This window comes from Epinephelus moara, chromosome 9 (genome assembly GCF_006386435.1).
Source record: "Epinephelus moara isolate mb chromosome 9, YSFRI_EMoa_1.0, whole genome shotgun sequence".
NCBI classification, from domain to species: domain Eukaryota; kingdom Metazoa; phylum Chordata; class Actinopteri; order Perciformes; family Serranidae; genus Epinephelus; species Epinephelus moara.
In genome coordinates this window covers 21,866,279-21,888,564 of record NC_065514.1, presented here as the reverse complement: position 1 = coordinate 21,888,564, position 22,286 = coordinate 21,866,279, and the positions used below count along the sequence as shown (strand labels likewise).

Genomic DNA, 22,286 nt, shown 5'->3' with positions numbered 1-22,286 from the left:
AAGCTGGTTTTGTTTTGCTAACAGGTCTTTAGCGCCCCTGCTGGTGTGGAGGGGAACCGTTGGATCAGCAGAGGCCAGAGCTAATGTTACTATGGTAGTGTTAACACAAGTTAAACACGGTGGTAAATGGTGTTTAAATAACAAGAACTGCAAAACTAAAGCAGCACTACTACTTTAATACTTATAATACTACTAGCACCACTACTGCTAAATTATCTAGCATATTACAACCACTAAGTTAGTCAGCAACTAACTCACTACAACTGCAAGGATGCTCACATAAATGCTAGGTAATGCTAATACTTTAATACCAACGTTTATGCTAAAGCTAATCATGCTAACGACACTGTGTATAACGTATACATAGGTTAGCTTCATCACGAGTAAAGCTAGTATGCTAATGATAATGTTCCTTGTCATTTTAAAGCGTCATTAACGAATAAGGAGTAATGGTACATAATATTACTAATTTGGGTTAAGTAGGCTTCCATTAATAGCCAATGTGCTAGTTAGTATGGTATAACTATATAGCATCAACAAATGTGCTTTTTATTGTTCTAAGCAAAATGCTAACTAGCACAATTCTAATGATATTCATGCTAAATGCTGCTACTTATAGAGCTAATAATGATTCGCAGCTGTTAATCATATACAGGTTATTCTAATGCAACTAAAATGCACATATTTGTTGTTATAGCACTTATTAAAGGTATCTTTGCATTTTTATCATACATTGTTCTATGCTATATTTGACCTCTTGGGTGTTGCAGTACTTTGCCATATTTTAACCTCTTAAATAGATGTTTAATGTATATGCACCAAAAACCAAAGCAAAAATTCCATGTAAGTGGAAACCTAATTGGCAATTTTGATTTTAATGATGATAGATGATGATAGCTACATATTCACAATCAGTAATGCTAAAACTGATTAATAAGTTGTGACATTAATTTAATGATGTGTTACTCAGGTAAGGATTTAAAGCAAATAACATTTAGAAATAGGAAACAGTATAGTAAAGAGGTATGCGGCCTACGTAGTGTTGTTTTTTATTGGTAAGCCTTTGGAGAAACATGTCTGTGTTTAACAAGCTTTTCTGTCCACAGCCACACACTAACCCAGTAGAAGACAGTAAACCAACAAAGAGAGGCACAGATAATTTAAGTACAGCTAATGACTTGTGCACATTGCATCTGGATACCTTCTGGTTTTACCACATCATTCCTGTTGTCATTTGCAGGAATGAAGCTGAGCCACTCCCCTCGCCTGACCTGTATGTGTGTGCTTGCAGGCCCTCAGGGCAGTGGGCGTGGACCAAGGCCTCTCAGGTGTCTCCGAGCTCTAGAGTCATCTGCCAATCACAATGTGCCTTTTTTTTCTTCCCCTTTGTAACCACTCAAATTCTCCTCTTCTTTTTTCCACAGCCATACCTGCTGAGTGACGAACAGGTCGTAGGGAGACTGAAGTCTGATCTTGATCTATCTAAAATGGACAGGAAGCGTGAAGAAGAAGGAGGAGGACCAGGGCCAGACTAGCACTTGTGACTTGCATGCATCATTATGCGACACCACGGACTAGATGGCTGCTCGGCTTAAAAGAGAGCGGATGTGAGGCCTGTTTGTTGTGCGCAGCAGGTTCAGGCGTAATCAGCTGAGGGTTATTTGTATGCTTGTGTGTGTGTGTGTGAGTGGATATGTCTGTGAGGGTGCAGCCCTCTTACAGTGGTGTAAACCCAGTATAACACAGTGGTGTGTCTTTCCCTCCCACAAGACTTAAAACCTCACAAGCCGGCTGATCATATGATGTTGTTTTAAAGAGCCTGGAGGGGGTAAGTCATGCTTCACAGTTGAAAAGATTTCTATTAATGAGATTTTTTTTTGGTCTTTGAGGTTTAAAAATGCTCACATTCATGTGTGTGCCATGTCCACCGGTGTTAATGAATGACATTATATGTATACAGTCACATAGGTCATTTCACAACTTTCGCTTTACTCAGTGTGAGTGAGTTCCTCTTTTTATTTTATCCTCTCGGGTATGTTTTTTTTAAAATATTGTAACTTCTCCTTTAATATTTTAAACAGTATCCCAAGGCTGCGGTGTGCTGTATAAACTTCCCATGCATTAAGCAACTTCTGGTATTGTCCACTAAGGGCAGTTTTTTGTGTGTGTAAAATTACATTTGACTGAAAGCATCCTAATTTATTCTTATTTTTTATGATCTTATCAGAGATCTCTGTAGTCATCTGAGCATTCCTTCCACAGTTTTTCTCTTCAACAGTGCTGCTAAAGATACCAACACACAGAGGATTAACTGTGTTATTATGTAAAACACAGTATTTTATCAAAGTGCAGCAAGCGATTGTAATCAGTACTGCATTATAACAAAATGTTTCACTTTATGTGTAAATAGTGAGCGAAACTTTCAGATTTTGGCATAAAACCCCCAAGAGACACAATACTCCCTATCAGAATTTTAATTTAAGTTTTAGTATCTCCACATTTTTAGTTTCAAACACAGTGTCATTCATTTAACAGACGATCCTCTTTGTTAACCCTCGTTAACTCTTGTTGTACATGCACTGTAGCACTTGTTGCACCCTGACAGGAACTGAGAAGTGAGCACCCACACAGGAAATGTGGTCAAGGTCTGTCCCGGATGTTGGTTGCATGACGTGAATAGAATAATGAAGATAGACAGAGAAGTAGAGAAATATTTAAAATAAACTGTGACAAACAGGGGGAAAGCCAGATGAGGGCGAGATCAAATTAAAGATTAAAGTAGGTGGAAGAGATATGAGGTGTGACATTTTGACTGTGCTCATCACCAGCACAAACAGACATGATATTTTGTTTGCAGCCTTAGTTTGTGTTGACAACATGCAGTTCACATGTGGACTCGTGCTTTTATCCTTTGCCCAGAGTCACTGTGCTGCGTGGTGATAAAATGATAAAAACAGGACGCTGGCAGTTAAACTGTTCACCAGAAAAAGCCCCTTAACCCCACCCTCTCTGCATCTTTCTTAATCGGCACAGTACACCTCTACCTCTTTTTCTTTTTCTATCTCTCCTGCTTGCTCGATCGGCTGATTTTCTGTGTCTGTGGTCAGGAAGTACAAACACGCTTCTATGACATTTCACTAAAAGTCTATTGCACTGCACACCTGCAGTGCCACACCAAGTAGATAAAAACAATTGACAAATGAGCAGCGCGGGCTAAAAAACACCAGACAAAAACCTTCCTTCAGGCTGGATTGTGTTGACATACAAGTGGTGAGTATTTTTGTGTCATCAGGGCCATAAATAGCTTAATGTCAGTTTGGTTTTTGCTAGTCTGTAATTTAGAATGCTTTCTTCTTCAGTAGTTTTAAATGTACTATTTCTCATGGATGAATAGAAATAAAGAGCCAAAAGCCAACACATGATTCATCACTATTACTCTACAACCAAATATAGTAGAGTCCTGTGAATAGCTTTTTTGTCTCTCGGCTAATCAGATGTTCCTCGTGGAAGTTACCCAAAAAGTTGTTTTCATTTCACAAAGAACCAGTTAAACAGAACAACTCTGCATTTGTTGGTACATGATGTTACAGCTCACATAATTTTAGGGAAGAATTTCTCGTGCTGCTTTAGATGGGGTTGTTGTAAAATATCTTTCAACATTTTTCTTTCTCTTCACAGATCTGTGAATGGCGCCACTGAAAGTTTTAACATGCTGCAGGATTTCACATTTATGGGATCTTACAAAATGATCATCCTTCGTATGTCAGAGGAGGACATTTTGTAGCAAGACAACAGTCAGAGCTACAGCATCTTTTATCAAAACCCACAAACGCCCCAACAACGGAACTGACAGAGTTACACGCTAATGGAGGAGGAAAACTTGAACTCCTCTCTGCCAGACATCACAGCCTCAGTCCTTCAGCAGCCTGAACAAGACACATGGACCTCTATCGACCACCAGTTCATCAATGGAGAGCAGGAGACTGTTGTGTGGGGCGACACAGAAGTGCAGATAAATCAGGCACACGGGACAGATGTACTCAGTCTCTCCCCGAAGGCAGGAGGAGAGATGCCTGAGGAGGCAGAACCGTGGGAGCAGATAATATGGCCGGTGCGCCCCGTGACCTGCGGTGCTCCGCTTTCTTTCGCCACAGTGCAGTGGGATATGCCTGATCCCTTTGCTGCAGAGACGCCCTCACTCATGACTGACAGCAGCTTGGCCAATGAGCTGGACTCTGGCAGCGTGACGAGTCAAGACACCACTTCCCCGTCGCTTCAATCTCAAGACGTTAATGCAGGGGTTTTTATACAGGAGGGCAGAGAGGAAGACGATGGGTTTGATTCACAGCCTCTCAGCTCAAACCTAGAATGGACAGGAAACAGCTCTGAGGTACGTACTGTATGTGAGGGGATACAAAGCGAGGTGTGATGTTGTCATGCTGCCATTATTTAGAAGTTTGTCTATTTCTGTGCGTCTAATGTGAGCATATACAGCTTCAGATACAGTTTCCTGTGTCATTACGCTTCCTTCACTGAGCGTTGACTTGACTCTGGCCTCACCACCTCAGTCTTTATCTCTTCAGAGACACGTGTTTGAGCTTCTGTAGTAGGTTGGGGAATAGAGTGGATATAATGTTGGTCATATGAGTGCGGCTTTTTTCTCATGAACCTACTGGCAATCACAAGCTTTCTCAAACAACTCATACTCATGATCAAATGGCCTGTGTTGCAATTTCCAGCCATGTGATGCTGCAGATGTGCAAGAGCCGCCGACACAGGAAAGGGAAGATCCAATACATGAGGTGATAGACAGTAATAACGGTACGTATTACTCTGAGAGACAACTTTAATTAGGTGTTTTTCTGTTTGTTCCATTTCAGTTTGAGAATTCATGATTCAACTTTTTCAAAATCTTTCAGAAGTCCCACTCAGGACAGACTCAGAAGAAGAGGAGGAGGGACACTCAGCAACGTCGGATCCTGTCGAAACCGCGGACTTAATTGATACTCTCGAAGAGACTGACATCTCAGATGATGAGGCGGACACTTTTGTAGATGTAAAACTAGAAGAGGAACGGGAGGAGCCCGATGTTCTGCTGACTGGACAGGAAGACTCAGAGGAAGAGCAAACTTTAACGAACGGTGTTGAGACTGAAGCTGAGAGCGAAGTGGGAGAAGAGGAGCTGAGTGTGACAAACGTGTCCTGCGCTGAAGAAAGTGAAGAGGCAAAAGCTGTCAGTTGTCTGAGTGATGTGTGAGTATCATGGATTTAACATGAGAAAGTAACAGGAAGTGTTTATTAAAGGAATATGTCACCCGCCAAATGTTTGTGTAGCAGTTACTCACCCAGTGTTGAATTTGTGAAAAAACTTCTCTCGCATGCCTCCATGGTAAACAAAGAATTTAAAAACGGAGGGAGATTCTTGATGAATAGAAGTCATAGACAACTGCGTATAATGATAGCAAGACTTTATTAAAACATCCATTATAATCCAAGTCTCAATTATCCAGTCGTATGCTCAGTACTTCCCAAACAGACAGCCCTCTCTGATGCTGCACTGATCGGTTAGTCTGTTTGTGTTACTGTGTGTCTTTGGTTAATCTGAACTAACTGTTAAAAAATAAAAGTCACTCAGTAACACACACTAACTAACCGATTGAGGCAGCTGTGGACCAGAAGCTCCCATGTTTAGCTAGGTAAAATTACTGTTGTCAATGGAGTCTGGCTTTAAAGAGAGCATAGATAAGTTTCACTTGTCGGTCAGTTTCCTGTTGGAAAGGGGGGTCTGTTTGGGAAGTACTGAGGACACAACTGGATAAACGAGACTTGGATTACACGGCATAAGTTGCGTGAACGTTTTTAAATTGAACTGATGTAGTTGTGATGTTGTTAAACGCGGACCCTGATTACTTCAATTCATCAAGAACGTCCTCCATTTTTTGACTAACTTCACTCATCGTGGAGGCATGTGAGTAAAACAGAGGGTTATTTAACAAATTCAGTGTGACATGGGGTGAGTAAATAATATACAAATGTTCATTTGTAGGGTGAAGTATTCCTTTAACATGATCATGTGCTGTTTTAAAATTAACTACAGTGCATATTTCAATCATACTTTGTAGGGCACTTCCTGCAGAGCCACTACAAACTGACGATACTGGACCAACCCGAAACACAGATAAGCTAATTGATCTGCCGCAGCCAGAGCTTTTAGAGGAAGAGAGGTACTCAGGGTCTGAAGAGGACATAGAGATACAACAACGGTTACATGAAGATTCCACAGGTCAGACTGAAGAGCCAGAAATGTGTGAAGATGTAGATGAGAACGTGGACCCGGAACAGTCAGCGGTTGCTGATGACAACGACGAAGAACTGTTGATACAGGCAGCAGGTACTGCAGAGAAGATAGAAAACTCAGCAGAGATAGTAGAGCTGACTGTAAACCTCGAGGAGACGAGTTGTTTAGAGCAACAAGATTGTAACCAAACGACTTCGCAGGACGCAGAGCTGTCACCACAGCCTCAACCCGCTGAGTCCCAACAGCTTGAGATGACCGAAGAGTCAGAGCATATCCAAGCAGAGGTGTCACAAGACTCTGACCAACATCTGGAACAGTCACCAGAGATGGAACTGACCGAAGAGTCAAACCAACCTGAAACTGCAAACCTGCCAGAGGAGTCCACTCAGTCAGAGCAGTCAGTTTGTGTCGAAGCTGAAGACCCCGGAGTGGCGGAGCAGCAAGAACAGACGGAGCCATCGGAGCAGAATGAGCAGACGCTGCAAACGGCCAACTTGTCTCAGCCAGCGCTCTGTGAGCAGCTTGTGCAGCCAGAGACAGATGAGTCAGGGATAACAGAGCATCTGTCTCCTGAGACTGAGGTCACACAGCAGACAGGGGAGGCCAAGTTCAACCTGGTAGACAAACAGGCTGAGGCGTCACATCAGGGTGAAGAAGAAGAAGAAGAAGAAGTAGGAGGCGGTGAGGACGGGTCCATGCAAACAGTTGTTGCAAATGGAGAGCAACCTAAACCCCCCGAGACAGCAGTGCCTCATATGAATGGAGACGAGGTGAACAGAGAGATGGCCCGCGGCCTCGCTGAAAGGCTGTATAAGTTGGATGGCATCCAACGTGTGGACGTGGTGAAGCACTTAGACAAAGAGTAAGCACATATTATATATATATTTTATCTTCCTTTAGTTTAAACTCTGTAAACCCACAACTCGCCATTGGAGCTGAAGAGGCTTTTCTGCTGCTGTAGGTGCTGCTCAGCATGATATAACTGTTGTATAACATCTTCTGTAGCTTTGGAGGAGCTTTTTAAAGTCAGAGAAAATAACCCTGGTGATGTCATCAGGATTATCTTTTCTACCAATTAATCACAGACAGTCTGTGTTACAAATTGGGGTCTTAGAGGTAAGGCTTTGGCATTTACCAGACATGGAGGGCCCTATTTAAACAATCTATAGCTCATGGTCTAAAGTCCCTGGAGCACGTGCATGTAGGGCTTGTCCAACTAAACACATAGGGGTTGTATTTAGTCCCTTAATTAATCATAGGTGTGTTTTAGGCGTACCATGAATCCAATCGATGAAGTTGAGTTGCTCCTTGTGCATAATTGCACACACTGTGTCTCATCATTTAAGACCTTTTATTCAGTCAAACAATCAAACAAATGTCTGATTTTTTCGCACAAAACAAACAGTTGTCTGTGCTATTGACTTTAGACCAGGTTTTTCTTTGTTGATGACACAATCACTTTCTGTTGCCTCAAAATAGCAAAGTGCCTGACCACACCACATTGCAAGACCTACACACCCATCGGCAGTACAGTTGGTTCCTATTTTTGGAACTTGACTCAAAAAGCAATGTTTTATTGCGTCTCTGGTTGCACATGTCATATGGGGTTTTGGGTATGTCATCATAATATTGAGATTTAGCTAAAATATAATCCTGTCCCAGTGACTGGTCACACTACAGTTAATTTGTACAGTTTTGTGGAGCTTTTGACAGTTTAAGTTGAGTGACATGAACACTGAGTTCCTCTGTATGCTTTGCCGTGACATTTAAGCAGCCATCTAACATTTAATTCAGACCACATCATCTTCCTTTGCCTCCAGTTTAGATTAAATAGTAATAACCATCCTTAAAAAATATTGTCATTTTGAGACCATTTTATGTCACCCATATAATGATAGTATAATGGCATAGTAATGCAAATACACCATTCAAAAAGCAATTAACTTTTAATTCCCTGAGAATATTCAGTCATTGGAATTGAAATGTAAAAAAAAAGATCCTAAATTTCATAAATAAATCAAACATAAATATGTGTGTGTAGGAGGTGAGCCCCGCCCACACTGAAACTCTGACACAGAGAGCAGACAAGAGGACTGAAGCTGCACGACTAGAAACATGACTAGACAGCAGAACATGCCTCAGCATAGGTTTGTTTGTTCATTAGGCTCAGGGGCTGTGAAAAAAAAACACTTAGGTGCTGCGCACAGGTCCTGCAGTGGTCGGGTAAACACTGCTGTTTATTCCAGCATCATGTTGTCTAAAATGTTGCTGACTTTCTTATGTAAACAAACACAGATATAAACACAAGTGCTAAAATATGGACATGACCTTGATAATTTTTGCTGACCTCGATATTTCAATGACATAATCAACATGACAGTCCTTTCTAATAAACAAAGCTGTGGTAACTCTGACACAGAATGTGTTTCGTCTCTGTTTAGTAATGACTTCAGTCGTGCTGTTGGGGAGGAATACCTCAAACACTTTGACTTCGCCAAGCAGAGTCTCGATCATGCCCTGAGGTGAGAATTACAGAGGTGGAGCTTGGATGGCACACAGTAACATCTTTTACAAAGCATGCTCATAAAACCTCCCATAATCTTTTTTATTTCCCTGTGGTTTCTCTCCCTCCCAGGTCTTTTCTGAAAGTGGTAGTGCTGATAGGAGAGACCCAGGAGAGAGAGCGCGTGCTGCAGCATTTCGCCTGCCGCTTCCATCAGTGCAACCCCGACTCCTTCCCCTCTTCAGGTGAGCCTCAGTCATGCTTTGCTTTTTGTTTTCTGCTCAAAGATACAGCAGTGAGTTCTTAGATGTGATGGATGAGTGGATCATTTTCCTTCGTTTTTATGTCCTCAGAGTCTGTGTTGGCTCTCACATGTGCTTTGATGCTTCTCAACACTGACCTGCACGGACAGGTGGGACACATTTATGACTATTTACATCTTAAGTTTTGCTCTGACATGACACCGTGTTACCACATGATCTCTGTGAGTCAACCGTTTTTTTGTGTGTTTTAACAGAATGTAGGAAAATCCATGTCCTCGTCGAAGTTTGTGTCCAACCTGGATGGGATGAATGAAGATGAAAACTTCAGCAAGGATCTCTTGAAGGTAATAACTGCTGCTGATCTCTGTCAGAAAGCAAACTCAAACCATTGTTGGTGACCATTATTTAACCCCTTCTCCTCCATCTCTACTGCAGACTCTTTACAATTCCATTAAGAATGAACCGCTGGAGTGGGCTGTGTAAGTGCACTGAGTTAAACACTCTTCTTCTCCACTCATCACATTTATTATCACAAACATACAGTAAGAATCTCTCTGTTACAGTAATGAGGAGGAACTAAAGACCAGTGTGCTGTTGGATGAAGACGCAGGAGAAGATGCGCCGCTGCGTTCAAAAGCCAACCCTTTCCAGGACGTTCCTCACGACAAAACGGCCTCTGTGGTCAAACAGGGATTCCTCCAGAGGAAGCTGCATGCTGATATCGACGGCAAACGCAGTGAGTGAGACACAAACACAATTTCTTTTGTTTTTTATTAATCATTCTTTAATGTTTTACACTTTATTATCCTGTTAAGTGTTTTCTGTGGTAACTCAATCAGCAGTTCTCATTATCATATGAGCTATGCCATGGGTTAGTGCTCTTAAGCGCTCTTAATTAAGAGAATGTGTAAAATGTCAACTTATAATATGTATAAAGATGAACCCTGCACGAGCTGCCTCGATCATGTTGGGCTTTAATATGAGTGGAGTCTAATTTTCATACACCCACTGACTGTTTTTGTGTGGCAGCTCCATGGGGGAAGAGAGGATGGAAGACTTTCTACGGAGTGCTGAGGGGAATGGTCCTTTACTTACAGAAGGTCAGTAACTCAGCTCTATATCCAACATGATTCTCCTCAATATCAGTATTAACAGTGTGTTTTCCTACAGTATACATGCTTAGAATTTAATGACTGTGTGTGTATGTGTGTGTCAGGATGATTACAGGAAGGACCAGCCGACTAACGAGGAGGTGGTGAGTGTGCACCACTCTCTGGCCGAGCCAGCAGCCGACTACACCAAGAAGCCGCATGTCTTCCGTTTGCAGACGGCTGACTGGAGGGTTTTCCTCTTTCAGGCCTCGTAAGTCAGAGCACAGCTGGAGTGTGTTTATGTGTGTGTGTGTGTGTGTGTGTGTGTGTGTGTGTGTGTGAAAGAGTCTGACATTCAGTGTCACAACTCACTGTTTAATTTCCCAACAGATCCAAAGTGGAGATGAATTCATGGATCAACCGCATCAACCTGGTTTCAGCTCTTCAATCCTCGCCTCCTTTCCCCGCTGCTGTCGGCTCTCAGAGGAGGTTCTTCAGACCGATCCTTCCCGCCTCGCGGTCTGCTCAAACTCTGGTACACACTCCTATTATTTCTCTTTCTTAGTGACCAAGTCATTTTTATATTATGGGTTTTTCTGTAGTTTTAAATGTTAAAGGTCTAGTTTGTAGGATTTAGTGGCACATAGCAGTGAGGCTGCAGAACTAAAACTTCTGCCATGTGCCAGTTTTGTGGGAGAATGATGGTGTATCTAGAGCAAGAGTTTGAATTGTCTGTTCTGGGGTACTGTAGAACAACATGATGGATTCCATGTAGGAGGATGCGCTCTATAAGTAGATGTAAGCCGCTCATTCTAACGTAACGAAATCACAGTGATTCATATTTTCAGGTGATTATACACTAATAAAAACATAGTTATCAATATTATATTACAGTCATGCCAAAAGATGCCTCTAAATCCTTCACACTGGACCTTTAAATGTTACAATGCATGTTAGTACAGTAAGATAAAAATGCCACAGGTTTGATTCCTTTCATATAAGTCAAGCCACCACTTTACATGTTCCTCTGGGTACAAAACTCTCAATGTCTCATGACTTTGGATGTAGCTCATATTTTGCCTTCTCAGTCAACGATTACTTTTAGGTACTGGATTTGACTTCAACTCCAACTCACATTACAAGCAATTACCATAATACATGTAATACATGCACAACACCCACAGCTCTTGACATTAACTTCCTGAAATGGTTTCTGTTTGCTTTTTCTCTCTAATATCAGGAACAACCAGTAAAACTATCATGTGTATTTTTTAACAATTTCTTTTGTCCCATTAAAGTGAGTCTATGTAGCTTTAGCTGAAGAGGGGACACTGTGTCATCATGTGACAGTTACATGATACTGCCACAAATGCGACATCTATTGCCAGTTACATAGCAACACAAGCTAACATTAGCCTCCATAAGCTACTGGTCATAACAGACCAAAGACGGCTGTAGCAACAAAACCTGAGTGTACTGAACTGAGCAAAGGTGCATTTTCATTGCTCAGTCCTTTTTTAAAAAAAAAATGTTACATAGTCTTACTTTTAAATAAAATATACGTCCTGATGTGTTCTGATGACGCCTTCCTGCATAATTAAGGAGGAAAATGCAGGGTTTTTTGCAACTTGGATAACAGTTAATACAGTGCAGAAATTAATCACATGATGCCCATTTCCCACGATACACATCAATGCTTCACCTCTGCAGCTGAAGTAAGACAGGAGTAATACTTTACAACAATTTTATCTGTGTGTTCTTCAGCAGAATTTTGCATCACATCGATTTGCATGACGCCTTTATCTGTTCTTCTCTTCTGTTCCTTGTGCAGGAACGTCAGCTGCAGTCTCATGCAGGAATGCTGGAGTCCTTCAAGGCAGACTTGTCGTACCTGCAGCAAAATCTGCCGGAGGGCAAAAAAGCCAAAGCCAAGGAGCTGGAGGAGCATCGCGTCAGAATGGAGTACCTGACTCATGAGGTAATGGAGGCGCTGTGGGTGACAGTGTGTGTATAAATGTAAATATAAAGACACATGAGTGACCCTGTGTCTCTTCGACCCTGCAGATGTGTCGCTATGAGATCTACATCCAAGCGCTGGAGGCCTGGAAGAAAGTAAGGAGGGCAGGTGTTGGTAGGTTGAGCATCGCAGACCTGAACCTGTTTGATAAAGCCGTGTGTACAGACTCTCTGGAGGAGGAAGAGGAGGAGGAAGGAGGGCTGAAAAAATCCCACTCCAGCCCGTCTCTGGACCTGGAGATGGCTCCTCCGCCCATGGTTAAAGTCAGACGCAACATCTCAGAAAGACGGACTTATCGCAGGACCATGATGCCCCGATGGCATAAAGATGTCTGAACATTTTTTATGACCAGTTGAAAATGCAGATTTATTGTTACTGCTGTGAATTGACGGGACTTCAGTAAATTTTGTTAATGGAGGCACTGAGCAGAAAACCAGAGAAACACCAGAGTTATACCTGCCTTAGAAAGTTATCCTTTTGTTGTTGACATCACCGCAACGACTAGTATTGTTTTCACCTTGTGAGTATGTGTGTGTGTGTTTGATCATGGCAAAATGTGGCCCTGGAGACAACTGTTACAGTGGGAAGTACCACAGAAGCGGTTTTGATTAGTTATGTGTCTTCCTGTCTGTCTGTTTGTCTGTGGACAGATTTTGTCAGTGCGATAGTCTCGCAACCGTGCAAGATGCAGTCATGAAACGTTACAGGTGTTTAGTTGAGATCACAATGAAGACGGAGTTCGAAGATGGATCTGGTTGGAGCAAGGGCGCTGGAAGTAGGTGGGAAGGAAGTAGGGAAGGAGCCAGTGGCCCCCCACTTTATGCCCATTGCCCACGTTCGTTTTAAGTCTTGGACTGGCTGGAGTGATCCCATCTCACAACAGTGTCTCATTTTATTGTTTTTCTCCATTTTGATCTTGTGCACTTTTACAAAGACAAACCTCAGGGAATCCCAAACTCTCAGTGTCTCTCAGGATAGGAAGTGGGATCCTGATTCATTTGTTGAGTGACTCAAAGTGTCCGGACCTAATTTATTTAGTCTTGTTGTTCTGACTTTGGTCTGTAGTGGTACTTAAAACAGAACAAAGTAACTCATATGTTATTTTAACTGTGGGGAAAAAAAATGTGCCTTTAAAATGTAAACCACTAGAGGGGGCTGTAGTACAGCACAACTCTGAGTGAATGTAGGGAGACAGGATGTGCTGTTGCTATTTTTTAAGGAATCCTAATTGCACTTTTTTGTTTTTAATATTGTGTGTGATATGTTGATATCACTGTTAAGTATTATTTCAAATGAAGGGTAAATTTTGCATCATGTATTTTTTTCTCGTTGGGGAAAAATAAAATGTTACTTCTGTTAATCATTCAGTATGACACTGCTGGTTTGATGGCCTGTAGGCTCACAATGATGCAATGTAGTGATGGATGCAAATGTTTACTTTTTTTTTTAAAGAAATTACATCAGAGGCGGGGCATTTTGAAAGTCTTAGAAAATTTCCCTTTAATACCAACCTCAACCTCTTGGTAAAATCTTCTATAATTTTATTTATTTTTTATTGTATGTCAGTGTTTCCCGTGAATCTTTGAAACTGAGCTCTGAGGGTGAAGGTTTTTAACGTATTATTCACAGGGCCACAGCGAGTGTTGCGGACTGATCAAACTGATAAATTAACTCTGAGTTAAATCATTCTGAAGATCCAGTGGTCTGTAAAATTGTTCATTCAAATAATGGCGTTTCCTGGAAAAGTGCGATAACAATTACTCTACAGTCACTTTTTCTAAACGCTGTGCTTCTGAATTTAAATGATTCTCGTTGCATGTCATCTCAACTACAAAAAAGACAGAAGATGGAGCAGACCTGGGAGTGTGTTCATGTGTTTGTCTGTGTGTGTGTGTGTGTGTGTGTGTGTGTGTGTGTGTGTGTGCATGTCTGTGTGTGATCGCTCTCAGTGGCACGGGCCCCATTTTGTTCTCTTTCAGCCTGACATGTCGAGCAGCGGTCGACCTGGGGCGGTCAACAATAAGAGCAGGATGTCTAGTATTAAGCTCCCCCTCCCCACCTCCAAACACACACACACACACACACACACACACAGGAATGTGATGTGACAATAGGAAACGCAATGAAGAACACAGACAATACAGGCGGGGACTGTTTGGGTGTCCGAGTAGGATCAAGGCGCTGGACAAACCGGATGTTTCGTTAAAGCCGAAGCTTCTAGATCAGATTTATTTCAGACTTTTTTTCCTCCCGACAGACATCAGGTGAAACTGACGGATCATCTGTTTTGTTTAGTTAACATGATAATGCACAACTTCTCGTCCTATGAATGGAAGCAGTTTCCATTCATTCACAGGAAAAACAACAGCTCATTAAGATAAAGTCAGATTCTGCAGATGAGGGTGATTGATGGGCCACATGAGTGACAGGGGCCCGGGGCTGCCATAGCACCTTGAGAGGGCCTGGGAGGCGATGCTGAAAGGCGACGCCATCTCGGCTAACCTACATGCTCTCGGGCCTGTGACGAAATGTTACAGCAAGAGGCGGCCATTAGCGCCTCTTGTTCTGTGGATCAAATTGAAATGTTTAATAATGTTCTGGGACACAGTCTGTGCTGGAGGTGCTTGTTGTGTGCTGGCGTCACACAGGAGCTCTCGACCAAAAGCTTCTTCTCACATGGCCTGCGGAGCATGACTTCAGCGGTGGTGGTGGCCTTGTTTTTGGAGTGCCATCTCTCTCCACCTCTCCTAACAACAATAATGAGCGGCTGGAGCAGCAGGGGCTGCATTAGCCGCTGGGTTCAGAGGGCATCCTTCCCAAGGAATTGGCCTGTTTTTGTTCCATCTGCGCCACTCCATTCTCGAGCTTTGTGCGACTCAGTCAGGCCTGGGTGGGTAATTAAAAAGGCAAGAGCTCAAGTTGTGATCATTAGGGGCTTGTCCAGCATGGGCTCCAAAAAAAGACCCCGACATGTAGGGTCACTCCTGCTCCCTGTTTTTTCCGCTTTCGCCCTCACACACAACGTTGCTTTGAACATTGCTCAACATCCACAATGGCTCTGAAATGCTCCGTAAATATAAGCACCTGCAGAACACTGCCAGCAAACATAAACTGTACTGTAAACACTCACATTCATCCCTGGGATTTTTTTTTCCTGCCCTCAATGCTCCTCTTGACGCACATTCTCCATCTGCTGCTGACGCCTCACACGCTCTACTTGTTACTTTTTCTCTTTTATCTGCACTAACACTTGATTTCTCCCACTCTGGCTATTGAAAAAAACATTTTTGTCTCCCTCTTGGTGACCCCCCACCCTCCTCCTCCTCTGTTTCTGTCTCCATGCTTCGCTCTTGATTGCTGCTGTTGTGATTTTTACATCCAGGGCCCTCGAAGCCTCTCTCTGGTCCTTTCATGGGTTTTGTTCTTCCACTCAGACTCCGTCTGCCTCTTTCACTGAGACGTTAAACAATAACTCTTCTTATTCTCCTCAAGCGTCCACTTGTTCTGGACATCTTCTGTAGTTTTTGTACAGCCGCAGTCGATATATTCCACACGAGTGCGATTTTTAGTAGGAAGTGATATTCTTTACTGCTGTACCTTGATTTAAAAGAAATGGGAGGCACTTAAGAAAAACATCCTCTCCGTCTTTATTCCTCTGCAGACTGAACTCATTAGTGTTGCTTCTCTCTCAGACATTTTCATTTTATTTGCCTATCAGACCCAAACATGAATCACTCTTTACATTGCATCAGTCCCGACCCTTCGAGACCCCTTTCACAAATGCGGGCTTTTTGTAGCAAAGGAGCCTCTCAATGAGGGAGTTAAGGCAAGTGCCTTGCTTAAGGGCATTTAAACGCATGACCTCCTTTTGCCCTCTCCTCTTCCACATACACTCCTGCCTCTGACAACACTCCTCGGGCACACACTCTGTGGCTTTTAAGATGCAGGACAAACATACCGGTCGGTGCTCTGTGAGTTAATGCAACGTATAGAGCAGGGCAAGAATGTTTGTGGAGTAATCTCCTCCATCTTATCTTTCATCTCGTACAGGAATCAATTTCAGCTACAATCCAAATCTATGAATATTTGCATCTATTCTCTGTCTGATTGATAATCTTTAATCTACGGTGCAGTTCAAGGGTTAATCAGCAGTATCCATGATGTTGAATGAGCTGTGTGTTTGACTCTCCCGGCCTCCACAGGTCAACCCTCTCCCTCGGGGCAGTACCTGATACCTGGCAGATTTTATCCACCTCCATTTGTGTGTATAGTGTTGAATGTGTGTGTGCTTTGAAAGGTGCGTTTTTCTTGATGTCTTCCAGTCAATAGCAGCTTCCTGCCTTCAGGGCCTGTGTGTTGTTTAATAGGCTGGTCGGAAACACAGGGCACCTGTGTTCCTCCCTCCGCCTGCTCCCACACAGAAACACCCTCTGTTTGGCCACTTTGCTCTGATAGACTGGTACATTTGTTCCAGGTGCATTATGGTTAGAGGTGGAGGAGATTAGGTAGCGTCTTGAAATTTGAGGAAGATGCTGTCATTTGAAGTCCGCTCAGGTGTTCGGAGGCCTTTTTTCTGGACAGAATGTGTTTTACACCAACATTTGTTTGGTCAGTCGGTCATTGCTTAAGTCCAGACTGAAATATCTCAACAACTGTTTAATGAATTGACATAAAAATTTTGTCCAGACATTTTTGTTCCCCAGAGGATGAACCCCAATTAATTTCCTTATACTATGCCTCTTTATCTGGCACCACCAACAGGTGAAATGTTAAGTTAAATATCTCAACATTTACCAGATGGATTGGCACAAAATTTTCTTCAGTCATTCATATTTCCCAGAGAATGAATCCTACTGTCTTTGGTGATCTCACTTTTCCTCTACTGTCACCATAAGGTCGATACTTGTGTCTTTGAGGCCTTGTTCAGACTGCCAGATCAAATTTGATTTCAAGCACTGGCATATCCAGAATGTTTCCAGACTGATTTTAGAACGTCTGGACAAAGAGCAAATGGACTGGAATTGTACAGCGCCTCTCTAGTCTTTCGACCACTATGTCACATTCACACACACATTCATACACTGGTGGCCGAGGCTACCACACAAGGTGCCACCTGCCACTCAGTTTTTTTTCTCTTTAACATACTCACACACCGATGGAACAACCATTGAGAGCAATGTGGGGTTCAGAATCTTGCTCAAGGATGCTTCGGCATACCGACTGGATGAGCCGCGCATTGCCGATCTTCCGATTAGTGGACGACCTGCTCTACATCCTGAGCCACAGCTGCCCAAACTACATTTGGAAGTTGTTTGAATATGATTCCAATCGGATTTCTACAGGTGTGTTTCAGTCTGTCTCTCACTGCTTAAATCAGATTTCCAAATGTCTTTTGTGTGTGCTTAACCCTAACCCTAACCCTAACCCTAATCTGTCTCACCACCAAGCATTGAACAAGACTGATGGAAAAACAAACTAGTGATAATTGAAATTGACTCGATTTTGTACGCATCATAATGTTACTAACATTAAATATCTCTGGAACACTGCATGAGAAAGACTTACTTAATTTTGCCCAGAAGCTAATGCTAACCTTCATGCAGCTCTAACGAGGGCTCTGGTGTGATCATATCCCTTTCAGAAGCTTTGTAAGAAGCCTTGGACTTCGGTGTCTTTTTGGAGACTTTGCAGAATAAATCCATCATAATAATAAATCAGTCACTGAATGTCTTCTGCTATTTTCTTCCCATTATTTTAGTTGAAAACAGTCATTTGTTGCTGTCAGCCTCCATGTCTCATGCTTCTGTGTTGGAAAGCAGCATCTCCAGCATAGCTACATGGTTACTGATGCCATGTTGTTGCCACAGCAACCCATTCAGAGAGGTTGGTTATGTCTGGACACAGAAATCCGATCTCATCATTTGCAAATAAAATTGCGGAGAGTCTTAAAGATCTGATTTGAGAAGCAAATCTGACTTGCCTGCAGTCTGAACGGAGTCTTAGTGACACGTCGTGAGAGCTTTAGCTTGGAGGTTCATTTTTGAGCTCGGATACAGAAAAAAAAAGGTTGAGTCACAAGCTAACTTGTTGTCTCTGATGCTTTCAACATAATCTGGAAGATTTTCCGTTGAGGAACGTCATGAGATGGAGTTAAAAGCTGGAAAGTTGGACCTTGTTTGGTGAGACCATTTTGGATTGCCATGAGCTGTGGTGCAGATATTTATGTCCACCTGAAGATGAACTTTGGTGATTCCTTTACTTTTCATCGAGTAAAAAAAGTGATGGAAGTATTTTGAAGTGTAAAAAATGAAGAAAGAGAGCTTGAGAGAGAAGCTGAAATCTTGCTTTCTCATGTCCGTATCAGGCTGATTGCTGTGTAAAGCATCAGATTGTTGGTTTCGGACAGTTGCAAAAGTTGTCAGCTGCAGCTCCCACAGTTCGAACAGTCAAAAAGGTGTAGTTGGAAGGTGTTGAAGCATCCTGACACCTTCAGTCTTGTTGCATGAGGTGCTGGTGTTGGCAGAGTCAACGAAAGTCTCACACTCTGACAATGCTGCAAAATACTCAAAGCAAAAGAGGATGGTTCAATACAAAAGAAAGGTTCAGAATAATGAGCCAGGCTTCATCCAAAACAATTAACCATAAAGGTGATGGGTTCACTCACACAATCTGGGCTTTCTGGAGGGCCACAAAGAAGCCTGAGCCGGGCGGGGCCCACGCAGCAGCGCCGCCATTCGCAGTTTAAAACAACAGCGTGTTCTGCAGCTCATTTGGACGGACAAATTCTGTCAGCCTACATAATACTTATTTGCCGGGCTGAATTGGTTGGCCCAGTGTCTCGGGCCCAGAGATAAGTGGAGAACTTTCCAGATGACTGGCGCAGGACAACCCCGACCCGTCATCCCACTGATTGCCACACACTCCTCTGCTGCCTTTTTGGCAGCAATTTCTCCAGGGGCCCCCATTCTGTCTTTGAGTTTGTCCCCATAATGGTGATGGGACACATGCCTTCTCCTCCATCACACACACACACACACACACACACACACACACACACACACACACACACACACACACACACACACACAGTGTTAGTATGGCTCTGTGTTAAATGTAGTAAGTCCCAGTCGCCCCGTCCTGCCAGCTTTGTCTGCCCTCAGCTGTTCCGGCCCGGTGCCTGTATTGTGCTGCCGGGCTCATTACCAGAAGCACTGTGGCCCGAAACCTCCTCACTAATAGGCCCAGAGAGAGACAGAGAGGAGTTATTTCTGCTGTGGCTTGTGTGTAGCAGTGTAATGTTTTGTTTTTTACGCTTTTGGCAGTGAGACTGTTAATGTTTAACGTTAACTGCTCTTGTTTCTCTGGCCGGCCATCAGCTGGCTGAGGAATTCGAAATTGGGTTCAGTGGAAAGGTTTACCTCGTCCCTGTGAGGCGCATTGACTTGAAAGCTCCTCTGTATGTATGAGTGTATATGGATGTGTGTGTTTCTGCATGCCTGAGCAGGGAACTGGAAAGAATGAGTGTCCAGTCAGTTGATGGGCTGTCTGGAGTGGGCCAGGCCACTTGGACAACAATGGGATGAAGTGCAGCTATTGTTTAAAGTTTACAGGGTGTGTACAGTAGTGCGGCTGCAGGAGAGGGATACAAAGAGAGGGGTGTAAAGAGGTGAGTCAGGGAAATGGTGAAATGTGAGGAGAGGGGAGGCTCGGAGGGGCAGAGAGAAAGAGGAGTGCATACTGTAAACAGAAAGACGTCAGGGCTGATCTTCGTCAGCGGACAGATAGCGCGATGACTGAACTGATATTGAGGACTTTAAGTGATTGTCTCAGAAGTCAGACAAAAGCCTTCATACAGTCTCATTCAGGAATTGCATAATTAGGTTTGAGGGCTTTCTTTAACGATGAATTAGGCCATGAACCACGCAGAAGTTCGTGAACTGAGAATTGCTGCAGAGGTTGCAGTGGTCTAATGAGATTAAACAGCTGAAAGTGGAGCAAGTTCAAGCACACATTTGTTTTCCCCTGCTGAGAGAAAACCTAAAGTTCATTCATATACAACTAACTTATAAAGATATAAAAACCTGAAAAATGTGTTTGTGAGCAGGTCCAAAATGGATACTCAAAAACTATAAAAGCAAACAAAATTTAAGTTTAATAAATCCTTGACTTTTTGCTGGTTATGTATATAAAATAATATATGGCTATACTGGTAAATATTTGGTCATAAAGACAATCTGTTGCCTAAAACACTTGGAAATTTCCACCTATATCCTATAAGTAGGTTTTTATACAATTTAAAAGTTGTCTTTATTTATTATTAAATATATAAAGTACATGTATTATTGATTTATTACATATCTATCTGCTGAGGAAGACTGTTAGCTGTGCTCGAAAGCTCCATAAAAGCTACATAATTTAACAATAGCTGTTCTACATGGTGAGATTGGTTGTCCACTAGGCCTAAATTCATATTATAGTAACCTGTGCTACTAATAAACACATTTATGGTAAAATATACATACACATATATGTCTTTGACACTGTGAAAGCTGTTTTATATGATTTAGGTAGAGTGCATAAGCCTGTTTGGGCTTGTTTTCTCTACATACATTATAAATCCCATCGTTTTTTCCCCTTGTAATTCATTATTATATAAATAAAAACTAAAAAAAAAATTTATTTAAAAAAGCCTAAATAAAAGTCTAACCTCATATCTGATTATAAACCGCATTATTCTACAATTTTTACAATAACCTACTGTGCAAAGCTTGTCTGAGCGCGCGCCTTAAAACACCCTGTTCCAACGTGCTGCAGGTCCCGGTGATGGAGCGCGCGCGGCCTCTCCCTCTCCATCATCCCCGCGCCGTCCCACGCGGCGGCACCAGGTGGGCCGCGGCACCGCCGAACCGTGGCGTCGTTAACGCGCCGCAATTATGAGGCCGCAAAGAGGGACGAAATAATTGCAAATAAAACTACATGATGCAGAAAATAAAAAAAGAAATTAGACAGATGCGCGTGTTTTCAGGATCGTTGCTTTTGTCCTTTTAAAATGCTGAAAGGTGCAGAAAAAATATGCAACATTTCACCAGGCTTTTGGTGCATAAGTCCCAGGCTATTATTACAAGTAATAATAATCATAATAATAATAATATAAGCAGATAATTAAAATCTGACACACTTGAAAATAAACGTCAGCTGCCATGTGACGTAACTGGTTACTTTAAACACTTAATAACATATTACTGTGAGCTCTACACCTATACAAAATATTATTTACACAACACATAAATTATTTGTTGTTAGTTTGTAAAATTCAAACCATGCTTTAAAAAAAGACGACAGCAAAAACAGCAGTAAATTTGTCATGCTTTAATTAAAATAATTCTTTAGAAATTCATTATTTACATCTGCAATAATATTAATAACAGTATAAGAAAAAATAGTCACAGTTCTTACCAAACATCAGAACATCGGCATGACAACAAACTAAATTTATTTTGAGCAAAACAAATGTATTTCAAGCCTTGTTGGTTTTTGTAGCCAAATCACCAGCGTCCCCCGCCCTCATCAGTCATTCTCTGAGTAAAATTGCATCACTTCCCCATAAGTAATTCATCATTTACAATATGTACATATTGCTAGACAAATACATTAATTGTCTCTGAGGGGCATGTGTGGGCATTTTGTGATTCATCCTTTAGTCTATGTTTACTACAGGAAAAAGCTCTTGAATTTACAGGGAGAACAAGTCAGAGAAATTAATTTGCAAGCAGACACAGATCAAGAAGAAGGAATCAATTTGTTGATGATGGGACAAAAAAAAGTGTTGTAAACAAAAACCAGGCATAGTTCAGTATAAAGAAGTTGCATATCCGTAATTCACTGGGTCAGTGGTCAAGTTGCAGATGTGCAGAGAAACAAAGTCTTTGGCCAAAACAGCGTTAAAGAGCTCTATACTGAAAATATGCACTGTGACGGGAGACGTCAGGCTGAGTCTCTGGAAACAGGCCCTGCATGGGGGAAGTTTTAGCAATGTGTAAACGTGCATGAGTCAGAGTTACCCTGGGCAACGGTATCTGTAATGACAAATAAATAACATATGACTGGGTGTGGT

General features: G+C 42.3%; 1 protein-coding gene across 3 annotated transcripts; it reads left to right on the top strand.

The window, feature by feature from the left end:
- The first annotated feature begins 62 nt into the window (after positions 1-62).
- On the top strand, positions 63-13,535 carry LOC126395703 (PH and SEC7 domain-containing protein 4). 3 transcript variants are annotated; one of them, XM_050053356.1, is made up of 19 exons: positions 63-290; positions 1,241-1,328; positions 1,425-1,607; positions 1,771-1,828; positions 3,679-4,390; positions 4,740-4,821; positions 4,920-5,253; positions 6,123-7,160; positions 8,740-8,820; positions 8,934-9,046; positions 9,155-9,213; positions 9,319-9,408; positions 9,500-9,543; positions 9,628-9,800; positions 10,094-10,164; positions 10,281-10,426; positions 10,546-10,690; positions 11,987-12,133; positions 12,220-13,535. In XM_050053356.1, exons 5-19 carry the CDS (start codon positions 3,866-3,868, stop codon positions 12,505-12,507), a joined length of 3,336 nt encoding a protein of 1,111 aa, XP_049909313.1. In that variant the 5' UTR covers positions 63-290; positions 1,241-1,328; positions 1,425-1,607; positions 1,771-1,828; positions 3,679-3,865; the 3' UTR covers positions 12,508-13,535. The 3 variants fall into 3 exon arrangements, with proteins under 3 accessions (XP_049909313.1, XP_049909312.1, XP_049909314.1); XM_050053355.1 differs by having other exon boundaries at positions 1,425-1,828; XM_050053357.1 differs by lacking the exons at positions 63-290; positions 1,241-1,328; positions 1,425-1,607; positions 1,771-1,828 and adding an exon at positions 3,119-3,270.
- The last annotated feature ends 8,751 nt before the right edge of the window (positions 13,536-22,286 follow it).

Excerpts from the sequence above, each read along its gene's own strand:
- LOC126395703 (XM_050053356.1), top strand. The coding sequence starts at position 3,866 with ATGGAGGAGGAAAACTTGAACTCCTCTCTGCCAGACATCACAGCCTCA. Across the intron at positions 10,165-10,280 it reads TGGTCCTTTACTTACAGAAG|GATGATTACAGGAAGGACCA; the intron begins GTCAGTAACTCA and ends TGTGTGTGTCAG. Across the intron at positions 12,134-12,219 it reads TGGAGTACCTGACTCATGAG|ATGTGTCGCTATGAGATCTA; the intron begins GTAATGGAGGCG and ends TCGACCCTGCAG.